Source organism: Corythoichthys intestinalis, chromosome 12 (assembly GCF_030265065.1).
Source record: "Corythoichthys intestinalis isolate RoL2023-P3 chromosome 12, ASM3026506v1, whole genome shotgun sequence".
Taxonomy (NCBI): Eukaryota; Metazoa; Chordata; class Actinopteri; order Syngnathiformes; family Syngnathidae; genus Corythoichthys; species Corythoichthys intestinalis.
The window spans coordinates 21,979,832-22,003,047 of record NC_080406.1 but is presented as its reverse complement, the minus strand read 5'-3'; the positions used below and the strand labels follow the sequence as shown (position 1 = coordinate 22,003,047).

General features: G+C 38.7%; 1 protein-coding gene across 3 annotated transcripts in view; it reads left to right on the top strand.

The window, feature by feature from the left end:
* Positions 1-21,552, top strand: part of LOC130927084 (RNA-binding motif, single-stranded-interacting protein 1) — a 39,913-nt gene extending 18,361 nt beyond the window's left edge. Inside the window, exons 2-13 of one of the 3 annotated variants that reach the window (XM_057852616.1) lie at positions 3,589-3,761; positions 6,323-6,381; positions 8,871-8,962; positions 11,715-11,872; positions 12,108-12,187; positions 12,689-12,804; positions 14,198-14,247; positions 14,347-14,434; positions 15,144-15,194; positions 15,969-16,079; positions 19,048-19,128; positions 19,216-21,552. In XM_057852616.1, coding sequence (XP_057708599.1) covers positions 3,589-3,761; positions 6,323-6,381; positions 8,871-8,962; positions 11,715-11,872; positions 12,108-12,187; positions 12,689-12,804; positions 14,198-14,247; positions 14,347-14,434; positions 15,144-15,194; positions 15,969-16,079; positions 19,048-19,128; positions 19,216-19,287 — 1,131 coding nt within the window. In that variant the 3' untranslated portion in view covers positions 19,288-21,552. The remainder of the gene's footprint in view (positions 1-3,588; positions 3,762-6,322; positions 6,382-8,870; positions 8,963-11,714; positions 11,873-12,107; positions 12,188-12,688; positions 12,805-14,197; positions 14,248-14,346; positions 14,435-15,143; positions 15,195-15,968; positions 16,080-19,047; positions 19,129-19,215) is intronic. The other 2 variants (XM_057852615.1, XM_057852617.1) reach the window with 2 other exon arrangements.
* The last annotated feature ends 1,664 nt before the right edge of the window (positions 21,553-23,216 follow it).

Below are 23,216 nucleotides of genomic sequence, written 5' to 3'. Positions count from 1 at the left end.
CTGCTCGAGAGGCCGTTAATGGGATGGTTCCCAGACTATTTCTCTCAGTGTTTGAAAAATACAGGGAGAGTAGTCTGGCAGAGCCAGGCAAGGATTTTACCAGTCTTGTTTGTATTTGGCACAAACATGATAGGACACACCTTTTTGCGATTGTTATATATGTTTTTCTTATTTTCTGATTTTTAAAGCTTAAACCAGCTTCCAAAATGGCTGCCCCTCTTGAATCTCTTATCGGCTATGCTGGCTTCACCCACCTCTTCATGGTCTTCAGTACTGTTTTTAAATCGCTGTACCCATCTTTTTACAGTACTATAGTCTATGGCAGACATGTGCAAAGTCCGGCCTGGGGGCCAAATGCAGCCCCTGGTCAAATTTCATCTGGCCCCCAGCCTCTGTCATAGAATCAATAACGTCTGGCCCGCACACAGACATTAATAAATTGGTCAGCAGTACTACTACTAACAAAATAATAAAGCAAATGTGAAACACAGAATGGCTTGCTAAAATTTGCTTAAATATATTGTTCTAAGTAAAGGACATCAGCCAAGGTCGGCCCCCCCACATTTTAACCACACCAAATCTGGCCCCCATTGCAAAAAGTTTGGACACCCCTGGTCTATGGTATCATCCTTGTAGACATTTTCCAGCTGGTTGTGAATCCTCAGAAGGGTTTCTCCCTCTGCAACAAGGAATTCGATTACAGCTCTTTGTTTCTGACGAGCTTCAAGAGGGGCAGCCATTTTGGAAGCTTGTTTAAGCTTTAAAAATCTGAAAATAAGAAAAACAAATATAAAAATCGCAAAAAGGTGTGTCCTATCATGTTTGTGCGAAACATAAACAAGATTGATAAAATCCTGTACGAGCAATGCACTTGAGTGCATTACTTTTTGAATGCCCCTCGTATATAATTTTCAAATGTATATTCACCTGAGTTTTTGAACACCTGGAGGTTATAAAAACTAGTGGTGGATTCAACATAGATTTGCCTTTGACCTAACCAGATTTTTCATAATGACATGAATTTTATTATAATGAACAAAACAAAGAAAAACAACAAAGAAAGAAATAAAGTGTCAATATTTATTTTTTCATATAAATATAATTTGAGTCAATCACAATCAATTGGTGAATGTCATTGAAGATGTGTTCCCTGACCAATGAGCACTAAACCAAAACATAAACCCAACAGGTATTGTGCTTTGTCATCAGATAAAAACATTTGGTGCTACAGGAGAGGAGACTGTTGTGGTCTTGGTCCATGAAACAACTTTCTTAACCTGGCAATTATAGGACAGCAAGCCTATCAATAACCAAAAGGCCTCTCACTAACTTATAACTAACACTGTGAAATGCAAACATTATATAGTAAGTCTCATCACTCATTCCTCATTATCAAAAATGTGGTAGAACAAAAAGGATTAATGGCTTGCTTTATAATAATCCATATAAAAGGCAGTGAGTGAACCCATTTTCAATAAAGCTTGAGGTTTCTTCTCTGCACAGCACGGAATCCTTGTCCAGCCACTGCGCCGTCATACCAAGCATGCTGACAGGACTAACATCACACGTCCATATGTCCGTGGTGAAACTTATGTGCCGTGCATGGTTGCCGATCGAAGTATGGAAGCGTGTGGCAATGTCATCATACTTTGCCGGTAAACATTCATCTAAAAAAGTGGCAGCTGTTTGGAATGAACCTGGGCTCCAAATGACAAAGTATCCTATGCGCCATCATTTCTGTGAACATGTTTGTGATCGCTATAGCCCTCGGTCATCTTTGTGAAACTTTTCAAAGGCCTAGTTAAATGGTACAACCCTGGCTTTCTCAGCTGGCTTTGGTATTGGATGGGCAGCTTCATTCGCAGCTCGCGCGTCCTTGTACTCTTTTAAAAACACAACCGAAGCGATTGTGATCTTTTAAGTGGCTAATTAAGATGTGTTGCAGCTCGACACTTTTTTCCCCTCTTCGTGGAACTTCGGCTTTGCATTTGTTACAAATTGCGAGTGAAGTGTTTTCCAATGACAATTTGAAAAAAGTTGCTACTAGCCAGCCGCACACTGTCGTCGCTTGAGTGGTACGTCACAGAAAAGGAGCGCTTGATTTGTGGCACACCTCCCTCTTCCTCAACCACAAACAGTCACTGATACATTGTGGCGATGTAGTGTAAAGCGCTTTGAGCTCCTTGAAAGGTGGAAAAGCGCTATATAAGTATAACACCGTTTACCATTTAACACCATAACTGGCAAAACAAGAGAGGAAACGAACGCACACATCCCAATCCACTGACACCGTGCCAAAAATATTATACTGTATATTATCGAGCTTATTAATTATGTTGTATTTATTGGGATGACTGCATAATTCCTATTATCGGACCGATAATTATCGGGTACCTACACTTTAACCATAACATTGACTAAGCTGACACCATCACACTCACACGGTGCGTGGAATTCATTATCGTCTTGCAAGTCAGGAGACAATCTACAGCAGCTAAAGTCAATTAGATAACCGACTTTTGGCTGTGAACAAGCCGGCGGGGGTGACTCTCAGCTAGGTAAATGGCAGAAAGCATTGCATGATGAAGGTAGTAGGGTGGAACCACAGTGGTTGCACATGCATAGATTTAATAATGCCTTATTTATATACCGTATGCAGGAAGTGGCAACCTCCAGACAGCTCAGTGCTCAGCGTCCCTTATAATAGTCGTCATGAAAGATGAATGAATAAGGCTGGTTCGTGCATATTTGTGCACAGCGTCACGTCACACTTTGCACAATTTCAAAACCTAGCGTCTCCAGGACGATCTAACTTCCAAATGCAATTGCAATTAAAATGAAAAAACACTTGGATAACACTCTACAACCTACGGCACACTTCCGTCTCAACCTGCATGAAACAGATCAAAATTTTGGCACCTGAATAGAGTGCCGTTTTAAGCAAGTAATTTTTTTTTTCATCACAAGTGAAAGGGCACATACGGACCTCAATTGTGTTGACTGGAAAAAAAGGCGAGACATTGTTTCATGGACAAGAATGACAAGGACTTAAATATTAAAGATCAACTCTGTGCCTTGCATAATCACAACAGTGGTTAGATTTTCTTTTTTGCAAGTATATGTCATGATTCTATCTGCAGCATTAGCTTTTATGTTTTGACCAAAATGTTTAACCACAGTAATAAAATGGTGACCTATTTGCTTGGATAATTAATTTGATAGTTGTATTTAAAGCCTGACCAGTGACTATTACTTCATATTTTTACATAGAACGATATACAGTGTTAGGAGATCATGGTGTGTGACAATTCAATTCAAATCATTGTAATATTTGAATTCAAAATAGTTTTTGTCTGCTTCTAACATGCGTTCTCTAATGTGTTCTTTTTAGAAGCTACGGTACATACATGTACATATAGTACTCTGCAGAAAATATCTAAGGCCTTTTTTAACTTGCCATCAGCATTCACTGACTTTTTCCACCGCGAACATTTTGCCACAGTAAAATGTTTCAAATGCTCATAGATGTGTTGACATGTTGATTTAGGATCCAGTGTGACCTTAATTGGGCCTTGTTTTTCTCTCCAGTCACCGGTTACCCTACTGTCTCATCCCATGGCTCCACCCAGCCCAAGTAACAACAGCAGCACCAACAGCAGCAATAGTACTGCAGGCTGGGAGCAACTCAGCAAAACCAACCTCTACATCAGAGGGCTGTCCCCATCAACAACAGATCATGACCTGGTCAAACTCTGTCAGCCGTGAGTAGTGCACTTCATTATTTAGTAATGATTTGCCATTGATTGTCTTGCTCCAAATTATGGGAGCAGTCAAATATTTTACATGTAACTGGTTTAGTGCTATTAATTGGTGTTATGACTATCAAGAAGAGTATGTGCGATTATAACAGACATTGAATCAGGTTGGACAGAATAGACAAACGTTGATGACTGTATAATGCATGACTGTTTTGGAGTCTTGAGGTAAAAAGTTCAGTTGTGCAGCATCTGCAGGTATGCACACAGAACTTTGCTCAATTTGCATTCTTGGCTGCCATTGATATGATGTAGTTTGGTTTAGTGTAGTATACAGTATATAAATTATAGGTAAATTGTGTTACTGTGCTCTCCAGTGGTACACAATTATCTTTAAAGCAATCCTTCCATTAATTTATTTCTGTAGATAACTGTTCTGCTCCAGACATCTTAGAGCTAGTGTTGCAGATACAATCATGAGATTACCTTTCCGAAGAGAAAATCAAACTGCTGCTCTCTGCCCCGGTTATGTAAGGGCCAAGAATATTGTTCAACCAAGCAGCTAATCTTTAAAGAAGAATTAGAAACTTGTAGCTTGTTTAACACTTTTTTGCTTGGTCAAGTACTTTAGAAAAAAAAAATCTAGTAAAATAAACATTTCACAAATTTCCAATTCATATTTGAATTATTATTTAAATTATTGTATTTATTAAAATACAATTATGTGAAATTCGTTTTTATTGAATTACTGAAATCGTTTTTTTTTTTTCCTTTGCCAATTGGTGCCCAATGTTTATAATATTGATTTATTTAATTTTTGTTATTAAAACCCCTGTCTCATTTTTAAATATTTTATTAATCGTTGTAGTAGCTGTTAGATTATGTAAAAAGTTTGAGAAGCACTGGTGTAGCACAACCCTTAGCTTCCTGTCATGCATCTGGCATGGACTCAAGTATCTGTATGGCCGCTTCACAATCACGCTGTCACTGACTATTGCTGGGAAAATAGATATATATGGCTAATTACATTGATCAGTTGTTAGAATGATGTCGTTAAAGATTTTTTCCTGGATGTTTACCATTTATCATTGATATACAGCATGTTGTAGTGACAATTCAGATTTTAATGCTCTCAAGAGGGTCATTTAAGATGTACACCTCATAGCAGCAGGAATTAAAAGGAAAACTATTTACTGGTCAAGACAACACTGTTAATATATGCACTGTTATATGAGCGTGACGTCATTAAAATGCACCAATGTTAACATCTCCTATACACAGACATAAATAAATGTGTTAAAATAAATGAGGATGATGGCCACTAGAGTGTGTGATGGGAGTACCCTTTTAAAACCAGACCAACTAATTGCTGTTATTTGCATTGATATTTTTTTCACTTCCACCACATAATCATTGCTGTTGTTTAGACGGTATAGAAAACAACCACATTGGATATGCATTACTTGTATGGCATACAAAAAAACCACTGACAAAATACCCTAATTAGTTATAGGCATTGCGATAAAATTTAAAACTTGACCTGCAGTGCAAATTCATTCATTATGAAAGAAAGTGTCTCCATACTCAGAGTAGAGACTGCGACTCCTGTCTAGCAGCAACTTCCTATGTCTCATACCATTGTGGTGATGTCACTGTTGTGGAACCCTCCCTTTTCCTATGTTGTACAACTGGCTCCCTCTCTTCTAAAGCAGAGTTCACCTACACATAGTGTGGTATGAAGAGGTTTGGGCTCCCTTGACCTGGACCATTTGCATTAGTTTTGTTAATAAACTATTGGGTGGTGGAATCAGCAACTTCTTTTTGATATATCAAGAAACTGATGGACATAGTAAAATTTCAGAATTGAAACTAGGTTTATCTGACTAATGGCAGTTTTGTAATATGCATCAAAATTACACAGCTGTAAAAAGGTGGGCAAAATTGTTTCGATGTATTGGGGTAATTATTCAGTCACACCACTAGGGGTCCACTAAGGATTCCCCTCAATATCAACAGACTCTTTAGAATAATGGGCAACAAACCATCACACCAATGAATTTACGCCAGGGCTAGATTTTTCAACAATACAATGACCCACAGTATTGCTCAAAATCTACTCGGGTATTCATACAAAGGAGCCAATGCCATCCCAGTCCCCAGGTCTGAATATCGTTGAAAATCTGTGTGATGAACTGGAGCAGGCTGCCCATGCTCTGCAACCATTGAATTTAACTGAAGTGAAGATATTTTGTCATGAGGCATGGTCCAAAATGGCTCTATACAGAATCCAGAAACTCATAGGAAGTCATAAGAAATGTCTAGAAGCTGTTGTTTTAGGAAGATTGGGGTGCCCAAGTTTTGCACCTGTGTAATTTCATTATGATAAATACTGCACATCTTTCGTTTGGCCATTTAACTTGGTTCCACTTCTTTACTTCTATATATACTGTATATTTAAATATAAATTACTAATCCAAACAGGTTTACAGTATTAATGAAAATAATGGGAATTGTTAGGGTTGTCCAAACCTTCTACCACTTCACTAACCTTTTTGCTTCACTCTCAGGTATGGCAAAATAGTATCAACAAAGGCCATCCTGGACAAGACTACAAACAAATGCAAAGGTATGGGACATTTTTGTTTCTCCCAACATTGTGCACCAGTTTATCATGTAGGCTACAGTGGCTTAGATTTGGGGCTAACTCTATTGTAATTTATTGTTTATCTTTATCGGTGAAATTTACAAATTAGGAGCATTTCTGTATTTCTTTAGCCATCTAAGCGAAAGAGATTATCATTGTACATCATACATATAAAGTTACTTGGAGGGACACCAACTGACTTGTGTTGTACTGTAAGCCTGTCGCAATATGCAATATCTCCATTTATCGCACGGTAAATGAAAATGAAGGTGGTAAATTTTCCGCTGTGATTTATCGCCTCGCGTGCACGTGCACGTGCGGAAGACATGCTTTTAAAAGTTCGGCTTTCTTGTTACCAACTACACAAAATGCATCTTCGTTCCAGATCCGGCAAAAAATAGCGCTGGAGCCAATCCGTTCCCATTATATCCTATTGTTCAACGCACACCGGCCGCGTCAGTGCTCCGGATTAACTGCGGACAATCTCCGGCGGGCTCCGGTTTAGGCTATTTTTTATTTATGCCGGATCCGCATCCGGCAAAAAAGGCGCAGCCGGTTTTGTGGCGACAAAATCCGCCCCGTGTGAAATGTCTCTCCTGACGGGAGCGCCCAGATGTCACTCATACAGACAGCTTTCTCTTACCAATCGATGGACACAGAAACGACTTTCTTGTACTGTGAATATGTATTATTTTACTCTCCTTGAACTAATAAATCTTGTACTGTGAATATGTATTATTTTACTCTGCTTGAATTAATAAATGTCATACCCGTGTGAATATCATTGGGATATGGTCGTGAAAACCTGTAGACTAATACATTTATGCTTAAATATGGTTATGTGGCCCAGTCCACGATTTGTCACCAAAATACAGTACTAGTATTTTGTGTAATTTATTTATTTAAAACAGATTTTACAGTCATAAATCCATTACTGTAATGCGTCCATGAAAACAATTGATGTTTTCTCCTCAATAAAGCGTTATAAATAAGCGCTCCCGTCAGGGGAGACAGTTCACGCGGGGGAGATATTTTTCGGCACAACACCGGGCCTGGAGTCAACAGCCCAGTTGCTTATTCACAGTTTAACCAGCGAACGCGGATGAACAACGCTCCATCATAGAGGTGGAAAGTCACAAAGTGATTTACGATGCAGCAGATCATCATTATAAGGACAACATTAAAAAGGAAGCTGTATGGTGTCCTATTATATGCGTTTTTCTGGCAATGATATCAAACACACGATGTGCTGACAACTTTGTTTTTTATTAACGCACGGTGCGCCGCTAACAACACTTCTTCAATCTGTGGTTCTCGGCAGGCTGTGCCGCGTCACATGAACAAAACATCACCGTTGCGTGCGCTTCATGGTGCCTCGGAAAACATCCAATCGGAAAATTACACATGGAACGCAATAGCAGAAGCTACGAGGGGAAAAGTTTTCATTTGCCTCAATGCTTAAGTTATTAAGTGCAATTTTATTTTTTTTCTTGAAAAAGTCATTTTATTTCTTCTGTGTTTCTGTGCTGTATTAATATTGTTGTCTTTTACTTAAGAGGCACGGTCTATTGTTTTTAGTTGTGATTTCTTAAAAAGTATTTTTGAATTTAAGAGTAAACATTTATCGCGTTTAATCGCGTACTTGATCTATTAATATATAGTGTATTCCCACTGCGTAAATGTAAATTGGTTTTTAAAAAATGGGGGGAGGAGCGCAATAATATCGCATATCGCAATAATTTATTAGATAAATTAACGCACACTAAAAAATTTTTATCGCGACAGGCCTATTGTACTGTAAAAGTGTCATCGGCCTAATAGTATTTTCTCAGTTTTAACTGAATACAGCACCTTTAAATTGACCCCAAGCAGTTTAAGTTTCAGCCTTTTGTTGGCTGTGTGTCAATGTCACAAGGGTTAGGGGGAGTTCAGTATGACCTCTCATTGAAGTTTTGTCATTTACCTGTACTGTTACTCGTACTTCATTCAAATGAAGAATCGAATGTAAATGTCCTATAATGTTCGAATTTTTAAAAAAGAAAGAAAATCAGCAATGATTTTGGCGAAAACCTAGAAGAGGACTCAAAATCAAAACAAGGGCATATACACCTTTATTTAGTTTGAACAGGCTAAAAATAGGATGACTAGAAGCCAAGCTCTATGGCTTCACCCTGTTTGTACACCACAGAACAAAGAGCTGACCTCAGCCAGCAACATCACTGTGGTATCTGCATCCTCAGCGCTTTTTGCTGCTCTTCTTCCACACATGTATACATTCAAAGCATATATTCATAGTGGAGCATAGCATTCTACAAACATACATGTACAACAAATAACTTGAATGCAAGGCTTAGAGTAGTCTGAATGACATGAACACACAAACATCCACCAGACATTGAAAGGATAGGCTACATGATATGGTTAGTGATGACTCTACTATATTGTCCTTACTGTCCTACTTGCCTCCTCAGGGTATGGCTTTGTGGATTTTGATAGTCCCACTGCAGCTCAGAAAGCAGTGGCTGCCCTAAAGACTAGTGGAGTTCAAGCTCAGATGGCAAAGGTGAGAGTTCATTATACTCAATCGATGTATGTCCGCACCTTTAACAGTTTCCAAGGACCTTTGTACAGGTCACATATAAAAACTAAGGCCAATTCATACATTTTTTAAGCACGCAAGCAGTTTTGCTTCCTTTTTGTGTTGTGTCGTTATAAAATCTCATTCTGCATGATACCAAACGTGTATAAACCTTTAAGATCTACTCACAAAATAGTACGCGCACATATGCACAACCTTTCATAATCAGACATTGCCGTGGTCTAAATAGCTGTCCTTACATACGGAACTATTTATAGCACCCACCCATTACTAATTAACCAGGCTGAGCCCTGTATGTTTCTCATCCTCATTTTGTCCCATCAATGGCTATTGATAAGCGCGCTGTCTGAAATTCTGCACAGTGATCATTATCCTTTGTACTTCATCATTATGGTACTTTCCTTGTTCTATTTACTAAGATATTCTTACTATGGAGGGCTGATGTGTTACGTTTCCATGCCCTACTCTCACCGCCAATTAGTATTCTATTAAGGTTATAACTCAAGGTCTGCTGTTCGGGTTATCCCGCCATTGGTGCCAACAAGCATACAATTGGAATATGTGCCTAGAGATTGCTGATGAAAAAGTGTGCAAATTAGAAATGTATTAATGTTAGCCTCTCTCAACCAACCAGCTTAATAGGGCACTGCTGTTAGCAGTGACACTGGCTTACAAAGGGACTCACTTGCTGTACTTGACGTTGGACATTAGCTTTACGTCGTCATGGTAACTAGAATCTGTTGGGGTAATTACTTCTCATACAGGAGTGAGCTAGAACCCTTGTCCTCATTCCCTTGTTCGGGGCTCTGTGGTACCTCTTGTCATGCTTCTGTGCACCCATTTAGCCTTTTAATTTAGTAAGGGTAGCCTCAGTGGGGTGTCCTCAAGTTTAATCTTCGCATTGTGGAAGGTCAGTGCCCAAATAAAGCTTGAGACATTCTCTTCATTTTCATCCTTGCCTTTGCTAATAGCTACTTGGACTAAACCTCCTGAGTTCATTTCGATTTGTCCGTTTTTACTGTCAAGTAAAAATAAAGGAATCTAGTCAGAGTTTAGAGGAATCTGCAGCACATTAAATACTCTGAATAGCAGAGGAAGCTCCTCTGTGACCTGACAGGTGAGGCCTGATACTCAGCATTGACGCAGGGTGAATCTGGAACAGCTCTCATGTTAATTGACCTAATTAAATATGCAAATTAAAATCATGGACATGCTGAAGAGGCATTTCAGATTCTTTTTAGAGCCTTTGTTCTTTATTACTAATTTTTAAAGGCTTTATACAAATGTTTGGAAAAAAATGACAACAAATATATTTAATAAATCTTTAATTAAGCGCTAATATCTAGCCATTTTCCTTTTATTTCTTTATAACCAAAATCAGTTACTTAAAGTTATTACATCAATAGCAATAACGATACAACCATCTTATAGTACTTCAAAAAACATGCTTTTAGCCATTTCATGTTTTCTTTTCTGTTTTGTTACACTAGGCCTATACATCTTTAGTGGACCAGACAGTAAAAAGAACAATGGTGGGCTATTTTTTTCCCATGAGTGTACATTGACAATAGACTCCGCATCATGTATAGTTGGCTTTAGACAACTAGATGCTCAAACATGCCTACATCTCCTCCCTTTCACCCCCGATCTCACCAAACCAGTTATACATTCTGAACCAGTTTATTCTGCATTCTATTTTCTTTGGCGTGCTTTTTCTGTTTAATTGTGAACTGTTGATTTTTCCTCATGTGTCACCTTGGTGACTATCTGGCACTTACAACAATGTTCTAAAGATGATGAATATTAATGTCAAAATCCCATTCCCTGGGGTCTTGTAGCCATCTCACACATTTCTGCTGATACTATTAGAAGAGAAATGAGCTGATGTGAGCATGAAACCTCCATGACTGCATGTAGTGCAATGTGTCAATTTTCATGGCAGTCATTTTTTTTATACCAAAACCTAATCATATGCACTGTACATATGTGAAGAAAGAAATATTGAATTGTACATTTCCATCTGAATTAAGCGAGTCCCAATTATGTATTTATACTAGGGCTGTCAAAATTATCGCGTTAACGGGCGGTAATTATTTTCTTAATTAATCACGTTAAAATATTTGACGCAATTAACGCACAAATGCCCCGGTCAAACAGATTAAAATGACAGCACAGTGAAATGTGTACTTGTGTTTTTCGGAGTTTTGGCGCCCTCTGCTGGCGCTTGGGTGCGACTGATTTTATAGGCTTCAGCACCTATGAGCATTGTGTAAGTAATTATTGACATCAACAATGGCGAGCTACTAGTTTATTTTTTGATTGAAAATTTTACAAATTTTATTAAAACGAAAACATGAAGAGGGGTTTTAATATAAAATTTCTATAACTTGTACTAACATTTATCTTTTAAGAACTACAAGTCTTTCTATCCACGGATCGCTTCAACAGAATGTTAATAATGGTAATGCCATCTTGTTGATTTATTGTTATAATAAACAAATACAGTACTTACGTACCGTATGTTGAATGGATATATCCATCTTGTGTCCTATCTTTCCATTCCAACAATAATTTACAGAAAAATATGGCATTTTTTATAGATGGTTTGAATTGCGATTAATTGCGATTAATTAATTTTTAAGCTGTAATTATATCGATTAAAAATTGTAATCGTTTGACACCCCTAATTTATACATCTTACTCTTTTGCCGTACAGCAACAAGAACAAGACCCGACCAACTTGTATATATCAAACTTGCCCCTGTCAATGGACGAGCAGGAACTGGAGAACATGCTGAAGCACTTTGGCCAGGTCATTTCCACACGTGTTTTGAGGGACTCAAGTGGAGCAAGCAGAGGAGTAGGCTTTGCCAGGTAGAACACTTGTTTATCATCCAAGTAGTCAATTTTTCTCGAACATTAATGTAAACCACCTTTCTTTGTTTGTCCATACCAAAAGCAGCAGGATAACCTCTCATCATCTCCTTAGTAAATAGTTTTGTAGTGACTGTTTAACTTAATTATAGTGGTAATGGCAACTTCCGCCAGTCAAGCTTGTTTCAACGTTTATTGCTGACACATTCATGTTCTATGTTTCCTATAAATTCAGGATGGAGTCAACAGAAAAATGCGATGCAGTCATTTCTCACTTTAATGGCAAGTTCATCAAGACGCCCGCCGGTGTTCCAGGTATACTCTATATGATTAACGTTAAGACTCAAGAAATATAGAGCACATTGAGTTTATTAATCTGAATCACACAGTACAATGTAATTCCTTAGTTCAATTATAGTTTATGGTGAAAGGAAGTCACATGATTTACTGTATTGTGTGTTCTGATGTCGGATGTGTGAGCTCAGGAAAGGGACAGAAAGTGGTCAGCCAACTGGTTTCCTTTTTCCAATCAGGGTCTGTTGCTAGAGATCATATACAGTGAGCTTAAGAGGCTCACTGTGGCCTCCCCTCCTAGTTTAATCTTTTTAATTAGATTATCAGACAGAAATAGTCCCTTCCAGTCGAGCCTCCTTTCAGAAGGCCGAGGGGGTTTACAGCCCCACAGTCGCCAAATTAGAAGCTTGGGTTGTCTGGCTGTTTAGTCAATGATGGTTTAGAAAACATCACATTACACGCCGTACTGTAACCCTGACTGTTTGATCAAATCTGGTTTGAAATGTCTTGTTCTCAATCCAGCACCTGCTGAACCTTTGCTTTGCAAATTTGCGGACGGTGGGCAGAAAAAGAGACAAGGCCAAAACAAATTTGTTCAGAATGGTCGAGGTTGGCTAAGAGATGGAAACGTCAGACTGGTAAGTTGGAAACATGTTTACAGTACACTCCTTTCTTGTCTTCTCTTAAAGATATCCTGTTGAGCCTGCTGCGGAAATACCTAAAAGTAAAAGACAAAATACACTTGATGGTTGTTGCTAAACTGAGGTCAAACAAGTTAAAAATGAACCATCTCTAAACAAATTTCTTGACTTTACAATCGAAACTAAATTTAGCGTGCTTGATTTTTTTCCCCTCCTGATCAAATCTAGCTTCCAAGGCTTCATATAATCATGTGAGACAAAATGTGTCCCAAATCCCACACTTCAAAACTACTCTTTAAAGCAGCACTTGGTAACTTTTCAACCTTTATAAAATATTTTCAAAACATATGTGATGATATGTCAACTGACAACTAGTTGAATTGCACCTCTTTTATATCTTGAGGAGGTCTGTATTGCTTTCACCGGCACTAATTAACGTTGAGGGTGGCAGGAACCCTGCCACACACACAAAAAAAAAAAAAACTACAAATGGGCTGACTGCTTTACGGCATATGTGATATCCCCTTTCCCCATTTGTAATAAGGATGGAAGTCGATGCAAACACTTTCACGCAAATTCTGCAAAGATGGCAGCGCACAAAAGACTCGAAAAGTTTTGTCTGAGGAGACAAAAAAAAAGGGGGGGGGGGAGGCTACCAGGATAAAATGACACTCAAGAATAAACATTGGCCCGGCTTTCACTCGCTAGCGTGACCCCCTCCCCCCAACCCAACTCGTCAGTGCTGAGGGCCGGTGGGGGAATGCGGTATTAAATCAAACATTTCTTATCATCAATATCGTCATATGCTATTGTTTAGCCATAACTGGATTCGTTACATCATTACTATTCATCCTTCACACGGCTGGTGGAAACAGAAACATCGTTTAATCCATCTGCAGGCGACGGGCGATCATGATTTTACAACACTGTGCGCTGGTCCTCATTGGAAACGCAGTCTTCCTTAAGGCAAAACACCACTACTTTTGTCCACCTGCGTCGCTAAAATCGACCAAAACTGCAAAGTTACCTAGTCATGTCGCTTTAAGGCGACATGCAAGAATCCAGTGCACTGTGCTTCAGCACTGCTTTTTATTTTTGTTTTGTTTGTAACGACAGTGTACCTGCTGAACATGGTGGGACTGTCTCAACTTGTTTTGGATACAAAATCATCACACCACAGTAGTTGCGCCAAGAGTGTCATGTGAGCAACAACAAAAGACATAAAATATAAGAATTGGATCCACTCTACTGAGCTATTGCTGAAGCTGCAGACATTCTAGTTATGCCCTTACAACATAGCAAACCACACGTTACCCATGTTTTGGTGAAAAAGTGATGATCATGCATTCTCCAGCATTGTTACCAAACCTGTGTGCTCTTTTCCCACCAGGCTGGAATGACACTCACGTATGATCCCAGTGCAGCAGCAATACAAAACGGGTAAGTTGGGTTTACGATGCAATTGCACTCTCATGGTTTCTTTGTACTGTATAGTTAAATGAACTTACTGAACACATGGTTCTGATTTTGAACATACAGATTCTTCCCACCAGCGTACAGCATTTCCAACAGGATGATTGCTCACACACCCATGTCCACGTACATGTCTCCAGTTTCAGCATACCAGGTTGGATCCTTGAATCTCTTTGCATTTCATGCTAACACTATACATAAAGTATGCACTCAAGATCCACATTTCTTGACAGCCATTACATAAGCTGATTTAAAAACAAAAATACAAACCCAACACACACACCCACACACAAAACTGTACTGTAGTCCCTTGACTTGTGAGTTTAATTTATTCCTTCTAACTCAAAACACGCACATCTCAAATGATTGTTCCACATTTAAATGAACTGAAATTCTATTTTGTTCAACCCCCTTACAACTTGAAGTAGCAATAAACTACTTAGAGCAAGCACTGACTTTCGGATAAGCTTTGAGTTGTGAAGTTAACTACCATTTAGCGCTCACAACTCTCAATTTTAGCAGTTTAAGGGAAAATAAATATGTTAGGGGCTGCCCACAACTTGAAAAATTACAATGCAACAAAGTGGAGATACCACTGTTTTGAAATGTCAACTGTTAATTTCTATTGTTTGCAAGTGGTGTACCTAAAGATCTAATGTGATTATATGTTGGCGTCTCCACTGAAGTGATGGTCATGCATCATGTTAATCTATTTTAAATTATGACCCAGTGTCGTTGTCACTCTTACACGTTATGAAACAACATTCCTGCCTGTCTACAGCTTGTCATCAAGAAAAGGAACCAGTGACAATTAGGAGGATTGCGTAATTTCTTTCTCCTTGTTTTTCTGTGTAATTTCAAAGGTGCAGAACCCATCTTGGATGCATCATCAACCCTACATCATGCAGCACCCTGTAAGCATGAACCACTCAAAACTTTTAATGCTTTGTGTAAACTAGTTTTAAGCATAAAGAAAGCTTTTTGGGGGGGATTAAACTCCACAAAATTAACAGCATAGGAAGAAGTGATCCATCGAGTAATTTTTAAGTGTCTAAATAGACCATTTCCAACAGGTGCTTTATGATACAAATACAGTAAAGCTGGGTATGGAATGAGAGATGAGTCTCTGGTTTTGCTTTGTTCTAAAAATGGACAACATGTATGCAACCTGACCGGTGCATGAGCCTGCTCTCTGCTTTGGTCATGACACACAACATTGAATGAATATCAAAAGATCCTATTGATACTGAATTGGTTTCCATTCCCTTGAGTGATGGTGGCAAAAAAAATCAAATTTTTGAAATTATGTTTGATGGGAGAAACCAAATCTTTTTAAATAATGCTTCACATTAGAGGTGTGGCCTGGTTTTGTTTAGACAGTAAAATATTTAAGATGAACCAACCGCAACTGTTGGTTGCAGCCAAGCTTTCCTTTATGACTCGATTGCTTCAACACACAGTTTTACACCAATCCAAATTTTATGTATCCGTTACTACTCCATTTTAAATTATCATAGCTAATCAACCATTCACAAACTTCTCCATCTAAAATTAGCATGAGCTCTTGCATGGACTCTGAATAGAATAAGTGGTTTAGAAAACGAATGAACAGAAGAAAATATTTTAGATGTACGGTTTGAATTAGTTTTACAAATATCTGCATGCTTGCGTCTCACTTTTTGTTCTAGGGTGCAGTCATATCGCCCTCTATGGAGCCATCATTGTCACTGCAGCCTACATCCCTGATGACTCCTCTCACACAGCAAATGAGTCATATGTCTTTAGGCAATGCAGGAGCGGTGAGAAAATCGAGCTTTGTCTAATGATGTGATAAATCAAATATGATCTGAACAGAGCTTATCAGAAAAGTTCCGAGAAATGCATCACATTTGATATTTTAAAACCAAAGTTCAAGTTTTCCCCTGGAATCTTAACACACTATCCCAGCCTTCTTGCATACATACGTTTAGACTCTTAAGAAAGCAAACTACTTATATATATCATGGTTTTAATTGTAGTGATGCACGATAACACATTTTTCGACCGATTCCGATAACCGATAATTTCATCCTCGTTCCAGCCGATAACCAATAATGTCAAGCCGATAATTCTTTTAAAAGACACGTAAGATTTTAAGGTATACACAAGAGTAAATATTACTACAATAACAGTAACAATAACAGATTGTCTGACATTGTGTAATGGTAAAAATTTGCCAACAGTTACTTAAAGTGATCCTCTAACTTAAATACATGTAGGCTCTAATAAACCACAATTGTTCTCTTGTACTAAAATATGTTATGAGAAACACATAAAATGTTAAATCAATGGCAATATTTTATAATATTTAGTCCATATTTTGACCGTTAGTTGGCGCCATGGTTTGCGGGCTCGCAGTGATGACGTCATTGGTATCTTGCGTGTTCAACAATTGCTTATTGCTGCCTAAACTCGCGAAGTAAAATGCCACGATGTGCTGCTTTTGGATGCAATTTCCAGTCAAATGGAAACAAAGGGAGTGAAGTGAGTGGTCAAGATGGAATTATTATTTTTACTGAATAAACGTGCACAAGTGGAAGCTTCTCCCCCTTTTTGGTCCCTGTATGCAGGCATCCTACACCACGCGTTACAACTGGCGCCCGAACATTTTTCCTGGATCCTCAGTCAAGTAAGGGATCCGTTTATTTTCTGGATCCGACGGCCCCACCGCGTCTGCAATATTGGTTTCAGATCTGTCCATTTTTTTTATTCGTCGGTCCCACAGCGGCTTTTCGGCTCAGTCTATTTTGTGGAATCGACGGCCTAATCGCGGCTGCGACATTGCCATGGTATCGGTCTAATTCCTGGATCTTCGAGTGAGTAAAAAACGCAGATTTGGATTACTATTGCTATCTTTTTTGTTGACTATTCTTCGTGGGAGTTTTCCCCAAATCATACTAAATAATTAAAGCACTATGGCACGCTACAGTGACGACAGTGACTCTGACGTGGACCTTACAACAATGTTGGGAGTTCGTCAGGGAACGCGTGTTTGCGTACTGCTGAGCTCCCGAGTGAAAAGTGGTCAAGGTGGAAATATTATTTTTTGTGAATAAATGTGCATAAGTGGAAGCTTCTCCCCTTTTTGGTACTTTTATACACGTATCCTAGCTACCACACGTTACAATGTACAAGACATGGATTACACAAGGTGTGCTCTTTGTCCTGTACTGTAAGCACACGACAGCTCTGGATGCTAACAATCTACATAATAATATTGGGATAAGTTTGAAAACACAATATGCTTACCTTGAATATCTGCTAATAAAACCGGACAGCATACACTCTCGCTCCCAACCGGACTTCCCAACCGGACTCTCTCGCATCACCAGTTTTGCCCAACTTTTGTCTTATCAGGTATTTGCTGCACGCATTTTTCCCTGAAGCTCGTCTTGTGAACGACCGACAGTGCTGTCCTGCTCTTCACTTTTCAGATCCGGTTCAAATAGGAAGGATAGAACTGACGATATGTTGGGAAAGCTAACGAGTGACGCGCTTGGATTTCCGCAACGGGACCAGTGACGTCACGCACTGCGACGTAACAAGAATGGCGACCTATCACTTAAAATAATTTTACAAACTTTATTAAAACAAAAACTTTAAGAGGGGGTTTAATATCAAATTATTATAACCCATACTAACATGTATCTTTTAAGAATTACTTGTCTTAAAACAGAGGATCCCTTTAAGAGTAAATACCTAAATTGAACAAAAATGCCTTTAAAAGTAAGCCATTCCTAACATATATAACATTACCACGGTGCAAAAACAGACCTCCTTAAAACTAGTTAAATCCCCTTGTTTTAGGTGTAAATCAATTGGAAATAAGTGAAATTATCCCCCAGCGTCTCAAGTAAATTTCACTCAGATTTCTTGAAATAGAAAAATAGCGTCCTGAAAATAAGCTTAACAGCCTTATTTTAAGCAATAATTATATTCAAACCTATAAAATGTGTTTGTCAGAAATGTTCTTTATTCAATAATAGAAATGGTTCAAAACATTATTTGAAAGCAAATTTTTCTTGATTTAGGTGCTTAATGAGTTGAACCGGAGATGAGTGGGGGTGGTGCTGCCCGAGACCAAGCCGGCAGCTGCTTGACAAAAGCGTCTTCGATCGTCACAAGCCCCGTACCGTAGCATGCTTTCAATTTGTTAGTTTTAGCCTTTGCGCGAGCGGCAACCTCGTATTCGTTCCATAAATAATTGTGATGCAGCTTTAAATGACTGATCAGGTTAGTGGTGTTAAATGAGGACACTTTCTTTCCGCCTCGTGGAACTTCTCTAGTATATGTTTTGCAGTTGGCGAGTTTCACACACGAAAAAGTTAAAGGCACACTTGTGACGGAGCCACTATGATAACAAGCGTTTCGTGTGACGTCAACCATGCAACAGGGGCTTCAGAGGGAGGAGGGGTTGAGACGGCGGTGCACAATTGGATAAAACTGCGTCGATTGCGCACATTTGGAGGCTAAATCAAAGTTCTAATTATCGGCTTGCATTATCGGTTGAGTTTTTTTATCTGGATTATCTGTGTGACGTCATAATTGCTATTATCAGCCGATAATTATCTGTAACCGATATTATCCTGCATCTTTACTTAATTGTTTTGCCAACGTAGAAGGGGAATATCTGAAGTTTTGGGTTTGAAATAGAGTACCGGTGACCCAAATCCTGAGATTTTTCTAGCACCTCTTGCATGACCATCACTTTCTCTCTCTGCTGTTCAGTTCATTGCCACCAACACTCCCATGCCAGGTGCTTACATCCCTCAGTACACACACATGCAAACAGCAGCCGTTCCTGGAGAAGTAAGTGCATGAATATCTTAAAGCAAAACATTGTCTGCTGAACTGCAAAAGGGTAACAACTGGCATGTTTGCGGTCTTGTCTTTCAGGAAAACGGAGTTTCTTCTCAGGTGGACACTTCCGGCAACCCTTCCCCATATGCCTACCAACAAACCAAGTAGTGCCGACTTAAGTGTTTGCCAACCACTACAGCAAATTTGGCAACAAACAAAAGCAATGAACGCTAAGGATCCTTCACTGTTTTGCACTGGTTTTGCAATTGTCGTGAGGCTATTTTTGGAATCGTTTTCGAAGAGCACAAAAGGATACTCTTCGGTTTATCAAATGATTTTAACAACTACTAAGAACATGTTTTGAAAAGGTTTTTTATTTTCATACAAAAAATGTTTATTTTTTACCAAAGATGGCCAGGAAATACAAGGAAAAAAATGTGCATGGTGATAAATGTCCTTTTTCAGCCTAATATTTTGACATTATTGTGCTTGCTGTGCGAGTGTTGCCATGGCCAAGTCTTGGTGTTTTCCTCCTCTGTCGTGCTTTACGATGACAATGCTATCTGCTTACAGTTTGCCTTAACAGTTTTACTACAGTGATTGTTAGATCGCCACAAAGAACTGGAAGTGAGGGCTGTTGCTTTGTAAATGAGCAATGACATGTGTTTTTGCTTCACGCCGCCCAAGGATTAATAGGAAATTGATGTGTGTACAGTAAGTACTGACTCCTGTTGATTTTATTGTGATATTTATTTTGAGAAAAAATATATGGTCCTGGATGTTTGCCTGAAAGATCATCTTTGGAATCTAGCCTTTTTTGCCAACTTCCTAACGGAAACTAGCCGACATTGTTAGTGAGGCAAGCATCTTTTTGTGGTCAATTTGGGTTGCAATAGATGATGGTGTCTTTCACTTTTATTTAACAAGCCAAGAGGAACACGTGGATTTAGAATTGTGCAAAGACAAAGCTGTGTCAAATGACTTTGTGGGAGCTTACAAGAGATGTGCATAGTAGCTTTTTCTGGATAAGATACTAATAGTTGCCACTTTGCTTTATCACCAAAGATAGGGTAGTTTGTACACTGAGGAAACAGAATCTGTGTCTTTTAACAGAACAAAAGTGATGATTAACTGTGCCTTTCTCAACATTTACACTCAGTTTGCATCCCGACGGTAGTTGTAATATGGACACAAGCATAAAAACAGGAATCCAAGTGCCACAGACTAGTTTTTTTCCTACAGAATAGGAGACGATTTAATACATTATTGAGGGTGTTTAAAAAGAGAAAAGTGGTTTTTAATATGACAGCACTCCAAAGAGGTGCTTTCAACTAAATCCTGGTTATTTTTTGAATAACATTCTTAAGGTGCACTTCTGCTATTCCAACAAGTGGTCAGTAAGACCAGATATCTACCTCAGTTCTACCGTGTTCCTCAGTTCTAAGCCGGATGAGCGAGTCCAGCCCACTTCCCAGACCAAATGCTAAGCTCAGGAGCTGGTCACATGGCGCAGTTTCCTTTCATTTTTATCTTTTTTTTTTTCCTATACATTTTTGAACAGTGTGTTCTCAAGAAGGTGTTCAGCCACATGCTTTTAAGAACTACCTTCACCTCATTAAATTCCTAAGACAATAAGATGTGTTCACTGGAGATGTGGTCGATTTTAACACCCCGTCATGGATGGAGACCAACTTGCAAGCAGCGTTTGCTGGGTGTAAAAACAAAAACGTTGTGATATCCCCGTTATGTCTGAGACTGAGAACGAATACTGTTTTGTGAGATTTTGCTGTTAATGCTGTCTAAACCAAGTAAGAACTGCAGATCTGTGTCAAGGAAAAACTGGTCAGAAAAGTAACAGTCATGTTAAACAGTCATTAAGTTGTATTGAAAGAAAATTCTAATTTATGAAGTTTTTTTTTTGTACAGAGCTTGAAGAGGTTTATGAAAGTATTGTTCTAAGTTGCCCCCTCCCCTCCCCCCCTTTTTTTTTTTTTTTTTTTAATTCGTACCACATACTTGCGAGTGGTTGTGTTTGTACAGTTACAAGCTTCTTATGTCTTCGTAGTGTTTGTTAAGGCCAAACTCGTTTCCTCTCGTAGTTTGCTGCCTCAGGTTTATTCCTTTTACTTTTTATGGATTTTTTTTCCCAAATAAAGAACATTGAGATTTTTTTAAAGTGCATTCTGATTTTGTATAAGGAAAAAATACACAAGACACCTGAGCAGTTAAATCTTCTGTATTTTCAAATTAGTTCCACTGCTAAAATAGACTACTTCCCACAATTTAATAACACTGTACCATTCATTTGAATAAACAAGATGCCTGTTTTCCTCGTGGGGAAAAATAACAGGTGGTTCCAGTGCCACTAGGTGGCTGCCATTACCATTACTATTATATCTTGTACCACAGGGTGTCCCAGGAGACCACTTACCACAACATATAGCCTGTAAACCAGACATGACATCTGTAAAACTGAAATTTACTGATGTCAAAAAGAGAAGGGGCCTAAATCATGAAAATACAACCAAGTACTGCAAATGCTTGCCTTAAGACCTCAGTGATTAAATCAAGGCCGTAGGGACGGTAGGGACATAACACTACCAACTTTTCAGAATGCTGAAAATGTCCCCACAAACTTTAAAACAACCTTATTTGCATTATATAATAAGTTCAGCTCTAAATCTACAGTAATTTATATTGTCTTCCTATATGATGTAAGGATAAAATTGACCCGATCATTAAGTGAATTACAGTACTTTCATTATGTTCAGACTTACATTGACCCCTTTTCACTTGCTAAGTGTGCCAGTCCATTTTTTCCCCCTCAAACGCACATTTGATTGGCTGATAACTTGACTCCACACACACACACACACACACACATACATTCACAGCCCGACAGAAATACAACATGCCGCCTCCGCCCCCTTTAAAGGCGAGGGATTGTTTTCCAACAGCAGCAGCCACTGTAAGTAATGTAAAAAGACGTCAACGTTGTGGAGGTGGGGAACACACTACTGATTTTCCTACTGAAAGTCCGACCTGCATCAGAGTTAGCATGAAATTAATCTGTGAATTTCTCGAACTTACGGAGGAAGCTGCATTGAGAGAAATATCCTCCTGTATTTTTTCTACTAATAAAGTTAATTAAACTGTAAGAAATGTAGTGAACTAAGGCTTACCCCCTTATAGACAATTGATGATTAACAAGCTTGTATTATGTATGCTCATATAATTTGTGTTCAAATATTGCAATTTAAATTTACTAATAAAATCCAGACATTCTGGAACTTTTCAAAATGTTTCTTTAGTAGTTTTCAAAGGTTTGAATCGAGCGGTGTATCACCAATACACATGAAAGTTTCAAGTCAATACAGATTTATTTTGCATTGATCATTTACCCCTGGTGTCCCAAAACTACGGCCCGCGGGCCTAATCCGGCCCGCCTCCACATTTGGTCCGGCCCCCTGAACATGCCCCCCCCCCCCCCCCCCAATAGTGTTATTTATTTCCTGGCTTTTTTTCTGGGAAGAACCCAGAGAGGGTTAAATGGTTATTATCTATTTAATTAATAGTGTTATTATTATTACATTATTATATTATATTTATTTGATTTACTTTTGTTCAGTGAAGAATCCAGAAAGTGTTATTTGATTGTAGCTTTCTGAAAAACAATAAATTTTTACATTTAGGCACTCCTGCAATCGTCAAACTTTTTCTGTTACAAACTGACCCGGCCCCTCATCAGAGAAGGGAAAAGTTATGTGGCCCTCAAGGAAAAAGTTTGGGGACCCCTGATTTAGTATCAATTAATTAGGTTTATATTGGTGAGGAATGTGGCCCTGACCCTCGTTAACCCAGTGTGTTTGGTCTTATTAATGTCCCGTCCCCAGCAAAAAGTGTACATGCAGGTTATGATGTTATATCGTCCCTACCAATGTTGAGACTTGAATTAATTCCATTTTCATGAGGACACTGACAGCTCTTTAGGATACCAAAGGTCCTACACATTCGGATTTCCATATCATAATCGAAATGGCAGTAAAGACCCAAGAAAACGAACATGTTCGGTTCCCTTAGCAACTAACTGGTATTTC